At 46.6% G+C, this 17,528-nt stretch overlaps 1 protein-coding gene across 1 annotated transcript; it reads left to right on the forward strand.

Moving 5' to 3' along the window:
* Positions 1-1,331: 1,331 nt before the first annotated feature.
* On the forward strand, positions 1,332-16,063 carry wnt2 (wingless-type MMTV integration site family member 2; the record flags this gene model as incomplete). Its single annotated transcript, XM_079742600.1, has 5 exons — positions 1,332-1,414; positions 1,641-1,861; positions 5,285-5,562; positions 10,362-10,626; positions 15,858-16,063. The coding sequence occupies 5 exons, from the start codon at positions 1,332-1,334 to the stop codon at positions 16,061-16,063; spliced, it is 1,053 nt and encodes a 350-aa protein (XP_079598726.1).
* Positions 16,064-17,528: the final 1,465 nt, after the last annotated feature.

The following is a 17,528-nucleotide window of genomic DNA, read 5'->3' on the forward strand; positions in this document are numbered from 1 at the left end:
CATTTGCCTGCATGACGGAGAAGATGCGTTACTTTTATTTGCCAATCAACGCATTTTCTTCAAAACATAACAATAGATTGTTTCCTATCCACCTTCTTCAATATTCTTTAAACATGAAGTTTTACATTTTGAATTTATATATTTTGATAAAGCTACTATTGCAAAAAAAAAACTCCGTTACCAATAGTCAGTCGAGAATTGTTTTATTTATCCGAATCAGTTATTCATAAATGATGTATCTGATCCGTCTAGAATCAAATTAATTCAACAAATAATGGGAAATGAGAAAAACTTTAGATTATTAAATTAGAGGCCTAATAATATATTCACTAACTGATTGTTAGTGACTTTATTTTTTGACGCGTTCACTGAACTGCGAGGTCAATGGTGGTTCAAATCCTATTCTCCGAAACCATTGAAGCAAATTTTATCATTTTCTTCCACGGAGATCATGAGGGGGAAATCCAGTTTATCCAATAATCTCATCTCGTCAGACCTCCCCATACATGGAGCAAGATCAAAGCTGGGGGGAAATCAAGTTAGACAGACGCTCACATTGCCAATGTGACTTCAAAAGAAAGCAGCGGATAATCTTATCGAAATGCACGCATCACCTTAAGGTGCGACTTTGGGAGAATCTGGGCAAAAACGCTTAAATATCTAAAAAACTGATCAGGCTACTCAAGACTTGGGATGTATAGATCGCGGGGGGAAAAAGCGTTTACATTAACAGCGCGTCATGACGCGTTGTTCTGGACGATTTGGCACAGAGAACGATTCCTCCGACGCGCTCGCGGCGCGCCGGTTCCTTCCACAACACGTCCGTCTGATTGTTTCTTTTTGTTTTTTTTTTATAACGCAGAGGGTTTAATGCCGTCACTTCGTACCACATTCTACACCTTGCCGCTTGGAAGTGGGCCAACCTTGTGTCTGGTGTCAAGCTAGCCTGAACAGATACTTTCAGACATCTCATTTCTTCACCTCATTCCTGAGACATGGCTGCGCCCACCCCTTGTGTAAGCAATTTAAACCTGATAGCAGATCATCTCTAGCCCGCAAATCGCTTTTAACGTGGGACCAATTGTTAAGTCGTATATCTTGGCACGTATGCACCTACTACTATATATATCCTACGCACTGAAGTACAACGATGCCTTACTTTTTTCAAGCGCATTAGCCTTATGCGATAGTCTTTATTTTCGATAAAACGCTCTTTTTTGGGGGGGCACATCGATAAGTTAAAAACCCGCCGTCCTGTTTTGGGTTGCGTTTTCATTAAACTAATGGAACTATTAAGTACAGGTGCATACTGCCATTAACTGTGCGGTATTATGAATTTATTACCAAGTGGAATATTTTTTTATTTATCAGTAGCAATGTGCTGGCTGACCTCCCATGTCGATGCGTCTTGGTGGTAAGTATGAGTCACGGTCACCTACAACAACCACCACAACACACAGTGCGCAAAGACCGTCTCAGTGTAGGCCGCACTCCGATCACATGTGGGGGGGAAGGAAGCGTCTACTTTAATTTTTAGCTATAGCTTTGCCATACAGCATCAACCGTAAAAAGAAAAATATCGCGTCAATTATACATGGTTTAAATATTTGCTCTTGTAAGCCATCTTCTCCTGCGTGCAGGTACATGGGCACCATCGGATCGCAGGTGATGTGCGACAACATCCCCGGGCTGGTGAACAAGCAGCGACAGCTGTGCCGCCAGCATCCCAAAGTCATGCAGGCCATCGGGGCCGGGGTGAAGGACTGGATCGCAGAGTGCCAGCACCAGTTTAAAAACCACCGCTGGAACTGCCAGGCCATGGCGAAGGACCACAGCCTGTTCGGAAGGCTCCTTCTACGCAGTGAGTTGTGCAATGTTGGTTTTTGCTCCGATTCACTTTTCTTGTGCAAAAGAACTCTGCATTCGAGAGGGGGAAAAGCAGCTAGGCGTATGTGTACCAGTAGGCTCTCTACCAATGTCATGTTTCATACAGTTGAATATAAGCGCATATAATTGAGACGGGCCAGCTCCTGCATGCATGCCAACTATAGTTCGGCAGCCTTTGCCAAACTTGTATGAGCAAACAAGCCATAGGCGTGCGTGAATCAATAGGAATATGGCTTGTTGCCTTGCTATGTACTCATAAGTTTGGCAAAGGCAGGTAAACCAAAGTTGGCCTACATGTCATTTTTTTAATCTTCGCCCTTTCGTCGCATTCCATACATGGTATCATTTTACAGTGCTGCATTTATCAAGTTGACGGAGTCGCTCTGTCACTGACTGCCACCGATCGGTAGCCAAGCTTCAGCTAGTGATGTGTGATTCATTAACGATTCGACCAAAAATAACGAATATTTTTTGCAATCTGATTCGTAGGCTACTCTGATTCGTGAGTGGATCGTTAATTCGTTGTTGGATTTGCACATGCGTATCACTTGGACCCCTTGTCGATGTGGTGTTTAAATGTGTGCACTTAAATACCTCCTCAGACATTGTTTATTCATTTGCGAAAGTAAACCTAATAATGGTAATTTATATGAAAATTTGTGTTGGATATTTCGTGCAGTTTGTATACTTGTCTGCTTAAAAAACAATTTTAATGTAAACCCCCTACGTTTCGCTGTTAACACTTTTCACCCATGAACGAGATCCGAGTCCGAAAAAGATCCGATCTTCGCATCACCAGCTCCCGCATGCATTTGACAGCCGTGTTCTAGGCAGAGCAGTAAACTGTCAAATTAGACGTGTCACTTTCCGACCCCTCTCCTTCCCTTACTAAGCCTCTATGCCTCTAACGACGTGTTATAACAAGCCGGGTCTCTTTTAATGCCGCTGGAAGACCCTATATAGCACCGGCGGCCTGATGTTCCACTCCCAGGCCCTTTACATTAACCTGCGGGGCGAAACTTCCAACTGGTCCGTTTCATCTGGGTCCCTAATCAGCCGTGCGGTATTTGGACCTCCCTGCCTGAGCCTGGTTCTGTCACACGGCATTAGCGGAGACGACTGGCAACATTACCCGCACACGGAGGCAGCTCTCAGGAGCTCCTCAACGCCAATTCCGTCGGACTAACTTCAAACATTTGCAAAGTACTTTTCTGCCTCCGGTGCCACGATCTCTTTAGGCTTAGGGCCATTATCTCCCATTGACGGAGGGAGATTTTCGCCCAAAATACTTAAAGTTGTACTTAATGTTTCCACACATTATAAAACACTGGTAATATTTAGTTGTTAATGGGACGAGCTGCAGATATACATAGAGAGTTTTTTTGGGAGAAATGTTAGGGCTCTCACGGTGACAGGTTAGAGGCGGCTGTCGTTAATTGACTTAAAGCATACTGGGCACTCTCACGGTCTTAAAGTAGACCCTGAATGAGTTGTAACCTGTGAAGTGAACCATGGAAGATCCATATAGTGACAAGAACTCTGAGCTCTGGATAGTCATGTGTTCCCATTCCCTTAAGTTTAATTAATATAACACAACATAATGTGGATAAATAATTCTGTAGTTTATAAGTGATCTGTATGTGATCAATCGCTTTCTGTGTAGCCCGTGTTCAATTCTAGGTTTGGTTAAAGCTTGTGTTTAATTTGGTCAGAATGAATCGTAGGTCGGAGTTGGATCTTCAGTCCCTCTGTCACTGCAACAGAGACACATCTGAATGCCTGCTATTGGCTTGAACTGTTGTCTGTAATGCTGCCATCTGTACCTTTTTGTTTTGCCCACATCAATTCAAAATCAGAAGTGTTTATTCAGTTTTTATGGCCCAGAGTTGGAAACTTTCTAGAGGTAGACAATGTCCTAGATCTCAGCCCAAATTAATTAAGCAGCTCATGGATCTCAAGACAGCGAAAGGTGCTTTTTGAAAAGCCAAATCACCCTAAGAGCTGCTCTACGTGTTTCCCAATTGCTCATATTGAAAAAAGGTGTGGGTGTGATTAGCTGTTACAAGCCGATTCGAAAATCTGCCTCATCTGACATCACAAGTGGGCGTGTCCAGCTAGATGTATGATGGATAGATGAGCAACGTTTGTTAAAGTCAGGCTGGTAGACTGATCTATCAATCATACATCTAGGTAGACATGCCAACTTGTGATGTCACTAAAACACAGGAAAAGGCAGATTTTTCTTTTTCTAATCACCCTCACACCAGGTGGTATAATACGGGACCTTTAAAGACGCCATAACCAAAGTACAGCATGTCTTAATTCCCCTATCGAAGGGTCTCCAAGTCATCGCCATCCCACCCGTACTTAAAGGTCCCATGACATGCCACCATGTGTGAGTGTGATTATCTGTTACAAGCAGTTTTGAAAATCTGTCTCTTATGACATCACAGGTGGGCGTGTCCACCTAGATGTGTGATGGATAGATGAGCACCGTTTGCTACAGTTCACTGGGTGGGCTGGTAGACTGATCTACCCAGCACACATCTAGGTGGACACGCCTACTTGTGACGTCACTAAAACGCAGAAGCAGGCAGATTACGGCTAATAGAACGGCTTGTAATGGCTAATCCCCCTCACTCCTGGTGGTACAATATGGGACCTTTAAAGACGCCATAACCAAAGTACGGCATGTCTTAATACCCGTAACGAAGGGACTTTCCACTGTTCATGTGTAATTAATTAAGTATTTATTCTGTAGTGAAGGACCTCTTAGCCTCATTTATTGGGTAACCCTAGGCGTGTACATTTATGCCCTTATGGCATGGCATTGTAATCACTGTGACTTTTTATTTATTTTATGTATGTATTGCTGGACACTTTATACACTTAATTTTATTTTTGCATCTTTCTATATTCCATGGGCTGCTGTAACAAGTGAATTTCTCATGTATGGGATGAAATAAAGTTCTTATCTTATCTCTTATCTTCACGTGATCGTAGAAAAAAAAAATCATAATCATAATAATATTTCAGTCAGTATTGAAATCACGATTATTCAAACGATTATTTTTGGGTTTGAAAACATGATGTATTTATTCAGCATGTCTCTCCCAAAAATCTTTTGTAACTGAGAACTTTGAAATTTCGCCTTAAAATAATACAAAAAATGGTCCAAAAGAAAATGTTCAAATCTAAAATAATGTACGGATATGTATCCAGGTGTTCTGCACTTTCTGTAAAACATTTAATGAAAACAATAAATAATAATTATAATCAAAAACTTGATTATATTAGTTTTTTGATCGTTTGACGCTAAAATCGCGATCAAAATTAGATTAACCGCTGCCCTACGTCATGGTGACCCTACCCCTACTCAACCAACCCGCCCCAGCAGGCAGCCGGGAGGCGGCCTTCGTGTACGCCGTGTCCTCGGCGGGCGTGGTGCACGCCCTGGCCCGCGCCTGCAGCGGCGGCCAGCTGGACTCCTGCTCCTGTGACCCCACCAAGAAGGGCTCGTCGCGGGACGCCCAGGGCGCCTTCGACTGGGGCGGCTGCAGCGACCACCTGGAGCACGCCGTGCGCTTCAGCCAGACCTTCGTGGACGCCAAGGAGCGAGCGGAGCGGGACGCCCGCGCCCTCATGAACCTCCACAACAACCGCGCCGGCCGCAAGGTAGGCACGAACCTCCACAGCCACCGCGCCGGCCCCAAGGTAGGCATGAACCTCCACAACAACCGCGCCGGCCGCAAGGTAGGCATGAACCTCCAAAGCCACCGCGCCGGCCGCAAGGTAGGCATGAACCTCCACAGCCACCGCGCCGGCCCCAAGGTAGGCATGAACCTCCACAGCCACCGCGCCGGCCCCAAGGTAGGCATGAACCTCCACAGCCACCGCGCCGGCCCCAAGGTAGGCATGAACCTCCACAGCCACCGCGCCGGCCCCAAGGTAGGCATGCCCACAGGGTACACGTAGCGCAGAGTGAAGGCTTAGTTTTGGTTCCACGTCGACACAGCGCAAGGGGGTTTGCGGACCCCTTACGTCCTTGCGGACCCTTCTTGCGTCCACCGCAAGGGCCGTACGTGTGCCTCCCAAACATTTGAACCTTGCGTCTGATTGGTCCGCTAACTAATACCCGATGTAAACCCGACACAACCAAAACAGGTTCACGACTGCGTCGAAGCGACTGCACGGTCATTGTGTTGCGTCAACGTGGGAACATAATTAAGCCTTAAGGAGTGCTCTTGGATAAGTGCGATGCCAGGGGAACGATGGCAGGTGTTCACCGTACTGCTCTGATCGTATCACCTGTGGTCAAGGTGAAAGTTAAAACAGTCCCGGCCAATCACCACCCAGAGTCATCATCTGGGCATTAGGAGGAGACGGGTGTACAGTTCAGGCTGCCCTAGGGGAGACCTGTTTCCTTAAGAAGGAGACTAGAGTTTATAATGTAGGCTGCCTAGGAGACTAGTGTCTAATGTAGGCTGCTTAGGAGGAGACTAGTGTTCATAATGTAGGCTGCCTAGGAGACTAGGGTCCATAATGTAGGCTGCCTAGGAGACTAGTGTCTATAATGTAGGCTGCCTAGGAGACTAGTGTTCATAATGTAGGCTGCCTAGAAGGAGACTAGTGTCTATAATGTAGGCTGCCTAGAAGGAGACTAGTGTCCATAATGTAGGCTGCCTAGGAGACTAGTGTCCATAATGTAGGCTGCCTAGGAGACTAGTGTCCATAATGTAGGCTGCCTAGGAGACTAGTGTCTATAATGTAGGCTGCTTAGGAGACTAGTGTCCATAATGTAGGCTGCCTAGGAGACTACTGTCTATAATGTAGGCTGCCTAGGAGACTAGTGTCTATAATGTAGGCTGCCTAGGAGACTAGTGTCTATAACGTAGGCTGCTTAGGAGGAGACTAGTGTCCATAATGTAGGCTGCCTAGGAGACTAGTGTCCATAATGTAGGCTGCCTAGGAGACTAGTGTCTATAATGTAGGCTGCCTAGGAGACTAGTGTCTATAATGTAGGCTGCCTAGGAGACTAGTGTCCATAATGTAGGCTGCCTAGGAGACTAGTGTCTATAATGTAGGCTGCCTAGAAGACTAGTGTCCATAATGTAGGCTGCTTAGGAGGAGACTAGTGTCCATAATGTAGGCTGCCTAGGAGACTAGTGTCAATAATGTAGGCTGCCTAGGAGACTAGTGTCCATAATGTAGGCTGCCTAGGAGACTAGTGTCCATAATGTAGGCTGCCTAGAAGGAGACTAGTGTCCATAATGTAGGCTGCCTAGGAGACTAGTGTCCATAATGTAGGCTGCCTAGGAGACTAGTGTCTATAATGTAGGCTGCCTAGAAGACTAGTGTCCATAATGTAGGCTGCTTAGGAGGAGACTAGTGTCCATAATGTAGGCTGCCTAGGAGACTAGTGTCTATAATGTAGGCTGCCTAGGAGACTAGTGTCCATAATGTAGGCTGCCTAGGAGACTAGTGTCCATAATGTAGGCTGCCTAGAAGGAGACTAGTGTCCATAATGTAGGCTGCCTAGGAGACTAGTGTCCATAATGTAGGCTGCCTAGGAGACTAGTGTCTATAACGTAGGCTGCTTAGGAGGAGACTAGTGTCTATAATGTAGGTGCCTAGGAGACTAGTGTCCATAATGTAGGCTGCCTAGGAGACTAGTGTCCATAATGAAGGCTGCCTAGGAGACTAGTGTCCATAATGTAGGCTGCCTAGGAGACTAGTGTCTATAATGTAGGCTGCTTAGGAGACTAGTGTCCATAATGTAGGCTGCCTAGGAGACTACTGTCTATAATGTAGGCTGCCTAGGAGACTAGTGTCTATAATGTAGGCTGCCTAGGAGACTAGTGTCTATAACGTAGGCTGCTTAGGAGGAGACTAGTGTTCATAATGTAGGCTGCCTAGGAGACTAGTGTCTATAATGTAGGCTGCCTAGGAGACTACTGTCTATAATGTAGGCTGCCTAGGAGACTAGTGTCCATAATGTAGGCTGCCTAGGAGACTAGTGTCCATAATGTAGGCTGCCTAGGAGACTAGTGTCCATAATGAAGGCTGCCTAGGAGACTAGTGTCCATAATGTAGGCTGCCTAGGAGACTAGTGTCTATAATGTAGGCTGCTTAGGAGACTAGTGTCCATAATGTAGGCTGCCTAGGAGACTACTGTCTATAATGTAGGCTGCCTAGGAGACTAGTGTCTATAATGTAGGCTGCCTAGGAGACTAGTGTCTATAACGTAGGCTGCTTAGGAGGAGACTAGTGTTCATAATGTAGGCTGCCTAGGAGACTAGTGTCTATAATGTAGGCTGCCTAGGAGACTACTGTCTATAATGTAGGCTGCCTAGGAGACTAGTGTCCATAATGTAGGCTGCCTAGGAGACTAGTGTCCATAATGTAGGCTGCCTAGAAGGAGACTAGTGTCCATAATGTAGGCTGCCTAGGAGACTAGTGTCCATAATGTAGGCTGCCTAGGAGACTAGTGTCTATAACGTAGGCTGCTTAGGAGGAGACTAGTGTCTATAATGTAGGTGCCTAGGAGACTAGTGTCCATAATGTAGGCTGCCTAGGAGACTAGTGTCCATAATGTAGGCTGCCTAGGAGACTAGTGTCCATAATGTAGGCTGCCTAGGAGACTAGTGTCTATAATGTAGGCTGCTTAGGAGACTAGTGTCCATAATGTAGGCTGCCTAGGAGACTACTGTCTATAATGTAGGCTGCCTAGGAGACTAGTGTCTATAATGTAGGCTGCCTAGGAGACTAGTGTCTATAACGTAGGCTGCTTAGGAGGAGACTAGTGTCCATAATGTAGGCTGCCTAGGAGACTAGTGTCCATAATGTAGGCTGCCTAGGAGACTAGTGTCTATAATGTAGGCTGCCTAGGAGACTAGTGTCTATAATGTAGGCTGCCTAGGAGACTAGTGTCCATAATGTAGGCTGCCTAGGAGACTAGTGTCTATAATGTAGGCTGCCTAGAAGACTAGTGTCCATAATGTAGGCTGCTTAGGAGGAGACTAGTGTCCATAATGTAGGCTGCCTAGGAGACTAGTGTCAATAATGTAGGCTGCCTAGGAGACTAGTGTCCATAATGTAGGCTGCCTAGGAGACTAGTGTCCATAATGTAGGCTGCCTAGAAGGAGACTAGTGTCCATAATGTAGGCTGCCTAGGAGACTAGTGTCCATAATGTAGGCTGCCTAGGAGACTAGTGTCTATAATGTAGGCTGCCTAGAAGACTAGTGTCCATAATGTAGGCTGCTTAGGAGGAGACTAGTGTCCATAATGTAGGCTGCCTAGGAGACTAGTGTCTATAATGTAGGCTGCCTAGGAGACTAGTGTCCATAATGTAGGCTGCCTAGGAGACTAGTGTCCATAATGTAGGCTGCCTAGAAGGAGACTAGTGTCCATAATGTAGGCTGCCTAGGAGACTAGTGTCCATAATGTAGGCTGCCTAGGAGACTAGTGTCTATAACGTAGGCTGCTTAGGAGGAGACTAGTGTCTATAATGTAGGTGCCTAGGAGACTAGTGTCCATAATGTAGGCTGCCTAGGAGACTAGTGTCCATAATGAAGGCTGCCTAGGAGACTAGTGTCCATAATGTAGGCTGCCTAGGAGACTAGTGTCTATAATGTAGGCTGCTTAGGAGACTAGTGTCCATAATGTAGGCTGCCTAGGAGACTACTGTCTATAATGTAGGCTGCCTAGGAGACTAGTGTCTATAATGTAGGCTGCCTAGGAGACTAGTGTCTATAACGTAGGCTGCTTAGGAGGAGACTAGTGTTCATAATGTAGGCTGCCTAGGAGACTAGTGTCTATAATGTAGGCTGCCTAGGAGACTACTGTCTATAATGTAGGCTGCCTAGGAGACTAGTGTCCATAATGTAGGCTGCCTAGGAGACTAGTGTCCATAATGTAGGCTGCCTAGGAGACTAGTGTCTATAACGTAGGCTGCTTAGGAGGAGACTAGTGTCCATAATGTAGGCTGCTTAGGAGGAGACTAGTGTCCATAATGTAGGCTGCTTAGGAGACTAGTGTCCATAATGTAGGCTGCCTAGGAGACTAGTGTCTATAATGTAGGCTGCCTAGGAGACTAGTGTCCATAATGTAGGCTGCCTAGAAGGAGACTAGTGTCCATAATGTAGGCTGCCTAGGAGACTAGTGTTTATAATTAAGGCTGATTAGGAGGCTAGTGTCTATAATTAACAATTATTCGCTTATTGTTTTAGGATATACTACACGTGAGCACTCCAAAAATAAACAAGATAATACTTTTTGCTGGGATTTATTTGTTTTTATTGGTGGTTTATTTGCTGCAAAGCGGGACATTTTGCGATTAAAACAATATACCGAGTTTGAGATCTCAATCATGGGATATTGGCCAGTATCCGAGATAGTGAACCAATCAAAGTGCGCCATGGTAGGAGGTTCACGTGCAGCGTATGGCTCTAGTCCTCATCTCCCCGCCCTGCAGGCAGTGAAGCGCTTCATGACCCTGGAGTGCAAGTGTCACGGGGTGAGCGGCTCCTGTAGTCTGAGGACCTGCTGGCTGGCCCTGGCCGACTTCCGTCTTACCGGGGACCACCTGCGGAGGCGCTACAACGGCGCCGTGCAGGTGGCGGTCAACCAGTACGGCGCGGGCTTCACGGCGGCACACGCACACTTCAAGCGTCCCAGCAAGAACGACCTGGTGTACTTCGAGGACTCGCCGGACTTCTGCATACGCAACTTAGAGTCAGGTACATGCAGCGCTGAACATGCGTGTCCTGTGTTTTTTGTTCTGCTTAGTCCACGCCTGATCCTTAATCCGTTCTGTTCTCCCTCAGACCCACGGTTCATTGTGTGGTTCGGTCTTTTTTCGATGTCTGTCACACGCGCTCGCTCTCTTTCTCTGCCGAGATTTAAAGGAGTTTATTGGCGTGGAAAAGGGACATTAAAGCCCCTTTCATGCATGCAGTGTTACCCGGCAATGTTCCTGAACATTTCCTGCCTGGGGTCATGTGTGAATGGGGCTAGATATTCTGGCTAATACACTGGTGATTTCATGATCAGGAACTAGTCACATATCCGGGTCATTGCTGGTATGGCTGCGTTCTGATGGAAGCAGGGAGATTGCTGGGAAAGGCACGTGAAGGGTCCTCTGACCTGAGACACATTTAAAGGGGACATATCATATCACCAGGTGAGTGTGATTAGCCATTACAAGTAGGATTGAAAATGTGCAGCATTGTGACATCACAGGTTGGCGTGTCCATCTATCCGTCACACATCTAGATGGACACGGCCACCTGTGATGTCACAATGCTGCACATTTTGAAAACGGCTTGTAATGGCTAATCACACTCACACCTGGTGGTATGATATGTCCCCTTTAAAGTAAGGCTTCTGAACCAATCAAAAGACTCCACTGATGACGCATTTGATTCCGTTTACGTAACGCCAATGCATCAAACTCTTTTCTTTATGCCCCTTTTGAACGTATCGAATGCGTGGTTCTTAATGAGGTATATCACGGAAAAAATAGATATTGTCTCATCGTCAACGCCTCAACCGCCTCAATAATTCACAGGACAATTAACCTTACCACAAGGATAAGCCGGTCGGAGGATAACGTAGGAACGTGAGAGCACAATAATAACAAACAAAAATAAAGATATCAATAATTATTCTTTGAAACTAACTAAGTCAGTGGTTAAGGGGACACTGGACAATTGAAATAGAATACAAAAAGCTAAACATGTGGTCTATTGGTGAAACAAGAAAATAAAACTGTTAAAACAACAGCTAAAAGTGGTTAAAACTGGGAAAAAGGTTTAGGAAAAGTCTAAGCAATTACAATTTGATTCTACAAACGCCATTAAAACTACTTCCTGAACACAATGAGAGACTACGGGCATCGCAGAAAGTACGCATAAGTCTGACCTATTCGGATCTGTACCTGAACGTAGATGCATGTGTGAATAGTGTGAAGCAATGGTGGTGCCTGCAATTTATCCCAGTCATTTACCAGAGATCGGCTTGACATTGCCAAAAGAAAATAAGATGTAACATAAAAGCATCTATAATATAACACAAATGTCCATAAACAGTGGAAGGGTAAGGCGTAATATATATTTGAATGTATGCAAATGTCTCCCAGGGTATTGTGAGCTCTATCCAGGCTGTAGAGCTGGGGGGTCAGTAGAGGGCTGCAGGGCCTTTAGTTCTATAGAGCTGGGGGGTCAGTAGGGGGCTGCAGGGCCTTTAGTTCTATAGAGCTGGGGGGTCAGTAGAGGGCTGCAGGGCCTTTAGTTCTATAGAGCTGGGGGGTCAGTAGAGGGCCGCAGGGCCTTTAGTTCTATAGAGCTGGGGGGTCAGTAGAGGGCTGCAGGGCCTTTAGTTCTATAGAGCTGGGGGGTCAGTAGAGGGCCGCAGGGCCTTTAGTTCTATAGAGCTGGGGGTCAGTAGAGGGCTGCAGGGCCTTTAGTTCTATAGAGCTGGGGGGTCAGTAGAGGGCTGCAGGGCCTTTAGTTCTATAGAGCTGGGGGGTCAGAGGGCTGCAGGGCCTTTAGTTCTATAGAGCTGGGGGGTCAGTAGAGGGCCGCAGGGCCTTTAGTTCTATAGAGCTGGGGGGTCAGAGGGCCGCAGGGCCTTTAGTTCTATAGAGCTGGGGGGTCAGTAGAGGGCTGCAGGGCCTTTAGTTCTATAGAGCTGGGGGGTCAGTAGGGGGCCGCAGGGCCTTTAGTTCTATAGAGCTGGGGGGTCAGTAGAGGGCCGCAGGGCCTTTAGTTCTATAGAGCTGGGGGGTCAGTAGAGGACTGCAGGGCCTTTAGTTCTATAGAGCTGGGGGGTCAGTAGGGGGCTGCAGGGCCTTTAGTTCTATAGAGCTGGGGGGTCAGTAGAGGGCTGCAGGGCCTTTAGTTCTATAGAGCTGGGGGGTCAGTAGGGGGCTGCAGGGCCTTTAGTTCTATAGAGCTGGGGGGTCAGTAGAGGACTGCAGGGCCTTTAGTTCTATAGAGCTGGGGGGTCAGTAGGGGGCTGCAGGGCCTTTAGTTCTATAGAGCTGGGGGGTCAGTAGGGGGCTGCAGGGCCTTTAGTTCTATAGAGCTGGGGGGTCAGTAGAGGGCTGCAGGGCCTTTAGTTCTATAGAGCTGGGGGGTCAGTAGAGTTCTGTATCATAGAGCTGGTGACATGTACGCAGTCCAGCACAGAGACAGGCTCCTGGAGGGTTGGATATCTCCCCTCCCCCATAAAATGTGTGAATGAAAATTGAATGTGTGAATTATAGAGACAGCGTAAAAACCTGAAGTCATTGATCATGAGAGACTGGGGTGTGTGTGTGTGTGTAGAGTTTCTGTGTTTGCCGTGTGTGTGTTTGTAGTACGTGTGGGTTCAGAGGTTGTGTGGTGGTCAGGTATCAGTCGGTTTAAGGCCCATTACACACACAGTAGGGAACACACACACACACACACACACACACACACACACACACACACACACACACACACACACACACACACACACACACACACACACACACTGCTTTAAGCTCTTAAGCTCCACCCTATTTTTAATTGTCTAATTAATACGCTTGGTGTTTGAGTTGTGTTTGGTGTGTGTAAAAATGACTTGTATGTGCTTGTGGCAGACTTTCTCATGTTTAATGTGATATGACTCTTTCTACATAATGAGGACAGTGTTGTATGCCTTTTTGCTGCGAGAGTGATCACGGTCTTCCGTGAGTTTAAGAGGTTAAAGGGTTTCTAATTTAAATTTCCTGACCTTGTGTGAGAGACAGTGTTCTCAAACCTCACCCAATTAGCCAACTACTGGACGCAGACGTTGCTTTAACCAAGCAAGTCCCTGCTCAAAGGCAACCATTTAAAAGAGGCCCTCCGGAACTAGGGTGGGTGGCCCCTGGGAACTGCCTTGGGCACCAGTGCATCACAGCCGCTTCACAGCCTGTCTGCATCACAGACAGGCTGAGCAGGGGGGCATGCGCTATGGAAAAACATTGCCCTCTCTTCCTTTGTTGGCCCCTTTATGAACAAATTCCCTCTCTCCCATTCTGTCTCTGATATATAGACTCCAACCTTAAATAACCCAGTCTCATGCTCATTCTCCCTCACACACATTACACTGCATGGGAAAAGAGCAGGTCAACCGGCCCTCGATCACCTCTGAACCGCAAACATTCAATCACTCACCTTGTGTCTCCGTCAGAGGGGGAGCGGCCTCCGAGTGGGAAATCAATTAGCCCGCACGCCAGAGCGAGTCAGGGGCCACACTCATCCCTCTGCACCCCGTCACCCTAATCCAATAAAGAGATGGGGGGGGGGGGGGGGGGGGGGAAGAGAGAGAGAGAGAGAGAGAGAGAGAGAGAGAGAGAGAGAGAGAGAGAGAGAGAGAGAGAGAGAGAGAGAGAGAGAGAGAGAGAGAGAGAGAGAGAGAGAGAGAGAGAGAGAGAGAGAGAGAGAGAGAGAGAGAGAGAGAGAGAGAGAGAGAAGCCATGATGTCACCCCTAGCGGTGCAGCATACCGTGGATGACGGACAGGTTTGTTGCCAAGATGGGCGGGGCTTAGATCATGCCCAGACATATAATAGAGAGCGAGACAGAGGGTTCACAAAGACAGCTTGAAAGTAAATATCAAGGAATTCCACAACATTGGAATTTGATGTTTTACGTGTCACTTCAGAAAAGGCTTACCCGAGTGAACATAAACACCTGCTGACAGGCAATTCACGGAATAAATAGTTACTCTTAACAGGCTGGGAACCCTTCGTTGCTGTCTTTCTAAAACAGGAGAATATGTGTTGCGGCTATGAGACTGATACTTGCCTAAAAATCTGTGTAGAGGCCAGTACAGTATCGGGATCTTCTCCAGGGTGTCTGTGTGTGTGTGTGTGTGTGTGTGTGTGTGTGTGTGTGTGTGTACACACACACACGCCAAATATAAAATACCCAGCCGATGAAGAGTGGAGGCCGATGAAGAGTGGAGGCCTGGGTGAAAGCTCCTTTCATCGTTCTCTCATCTATCTCTCTCCACAACTCATCATTCTACCTCTCCCCTTCCCTCCCCTCCCCTCTCCACCTGAACCACGCTCCTCCTGTGTCTCAAAATATCAAAAGGTATCTAAAGTTTGAGTCTAAATGTTTTATATGTTTCGACCAATCATGTTGCTGGAGGCGTGGTTAAACAAGTGAAGTCATTGGCTAACATAAATTTGGCCTGCAGTATTACAACGTAAAAATAGAAGTCTGTAAAGGTTTCAAATCAACCCCGTGTTGACATACACAGATTAAAATCAGGTTTGTTCTTTGGTGTAATATCTCTTACACTGACCTCTAGCCACACCACACGGCTCCTGTTCCCTGAGTTTTATCTTATCTGCCTTTACCTTTAGCCTCTCCTCTTCTCTCTGTTTATTCTTCCTATCCTCTCCATTCTCTTCTCTAACCTCGCCCTGGTCACAGCCATGGCTGGCTCTTGTCCAGTCAACTTGGGATGCGGTTGTTTGCAACACGTGTATAAAACTTATGGTGTGTGGATGTAAGAACAGCAGAGGAAGGTCATTTGCTCACAGACTTCATCTGCACTTAGCAGATGCTAAGTACATTTGTCAGAAGAAAGAGAAACAACAATATATCGCTGTCCGGTACCGTAAAGACGAAACACGTGCCAAGCACTTAAAATTGCTAGGTTAACCCATTCCCCGTATATAACAAAGATAGCTAGGATAGGAAGCTACACTATGCAAAGTACTATTTTTAAGTGCCAGGGTGTACATACCTACGATAGGTGCGTACATCACACCTCCACAACCTCTTCTCCAAAGTCAATACAGTTCATTCAATGACAGTTAAACAGAGTAGGTTAGGGTTACCCTAACCCTAACCCTAACCGAGTAGGTCTCATCGAGGGGTAATATTTAAGACGGACCACCTCTGATGGGTCCCAAGGGTCTCATGTGATTCTCTCTCTCTCTCCAGGGTCCCTTGGAACGGGCGGGCGAGTATGCAACAGGACGTCCCGTGGCGTGGACAGCTGTGAGGTCATGTGCTGTGGGCGTGGCTACGACACGTCGCGCGTCAGCCGCACCACCCAGTGTGAGTGCAAGTTCCACTGGTGCTGTGCCGTGCGCTGCCAAGACTGCCACCTGCAGGTCGACCTGCACACCTGCAAGGGTCAGACGTGACCCGTCCCCAGCCCCAACGCCCAGTTCTGTCAGCCAATCAGAGCTCTCTTTCCTCGTTTCAAGATGATGACTGGAGCTGGAATCTTCTTCAAAAATCCAGTCTTGCGTCTGGTAACTCTGCATACGTATCAGGTTCTTACGCGTCGTTGTACAGGGGCCGTCACATAACACACCTAATATATCAATATGCTAGCTCCATGTTTATTACCGGCATCGGAGACTGACTATAAAAAGGCCTCAGGCTTTTGAAAGCGGGACAGGTTTTAGACAGACAGTAATGAGATGATGATGTGATGATGAGTACACCAAAGATGGAGGAATTCGATTGAGATTGGTCATCTCTATTTGTTGTCAGAGGGCATGTTGAGGTGAACTCTGTCCTTAGTAGATGGACCCAGCAGTCTGCCAGTTCTGCCTCGCCCGACTCACCTTATTTAATGTAGAAATAGAAATGTGAGTCTCGGTTCTGTATCGGGTAACGTCATTACTATCCAAGTTTCAAAGGTCAAACTAGTTGAGTATTAAGCAGAGTATGTAGCGTGTCAATCTCCTTCTAATGTTACATAATTGCACCTGTTGATGTTTTGTATTAACACATTCATATATACTCTGTAGTTCTGTTCTTCCAAGTCGGTCACTGAAGCACTTACCCTTGTATCTGGGAGCACTTCTTGCATTTTGGGTTGGGAGAAAAACTCTTAGACAAAGAACATTATGACCACCAGAGAGATTCGTGTGTGTGAAGATCTCATCCAAGGGGATGTGTTTCTGGACTGTTCTCCTTGACTCTGTTCCTGTGTAGTGCAGAAGCAGCTTGCAAAGGGGAGACAGTGAGCAGTCTGATGAACACGTCATTAGCAGAGGACAGACCAGCGTGCTGCTGAGTTCATTCACAATTCACTTTTGCCACCTTTATCTCCCCATGGGTGTTAGTTTCCCCTTTTCATGGCTCAGAACCCAGCAGTAGACCTTGACTACGTTTCATGTTTGTCAACAGATGTGTTGGAGATTTGCGAGTATGTTGCATTTCGTGCCACGGTGGCCTGTCCACTCATAAACACATCTTAAACACCTGGAACGCATGTTCTTCTGGCTTCACAACATCGGAACAATCCCAAATTTAATTTGGAGACCAAAGTGATGTTTTTTGAGGGGGCGGGAATTGGTTCGTAACACTGCACATATGCAACACTCACTGAAAACACATGTATGGAAATACCTGAATCACCCAGGAAGCAAAATGGTTTCTAATTACCAAATATTGCTCATAAGCAGTGGTACAGAAAACAGAACCAAGGTATGAATGGGTGACCGTTCTGAGCGATGTTTGTTTAGAAAGCTTGTAAGACTATCTTTCGTCCTATGTGGTCTACTGTTGGCCAATGGCAGTCACTACTTTGGTTTCATTGTATTTATTTACTCCCAAGTAATGGGAAAAATCTGGATTCCAAACGTATCCTAAACC

Source organism: Pollachius pollachius, assembly GCF_949987615.1.
Source record: "Pollachius pollachius genome assembly, chromosome: 9".
Taxonomy (NCBI): Eukaryota; Metazoa; Chordata; class Actinopteri; order Gadiformes; family Gadidae; genus Pollachius; species Pollachius pollachius.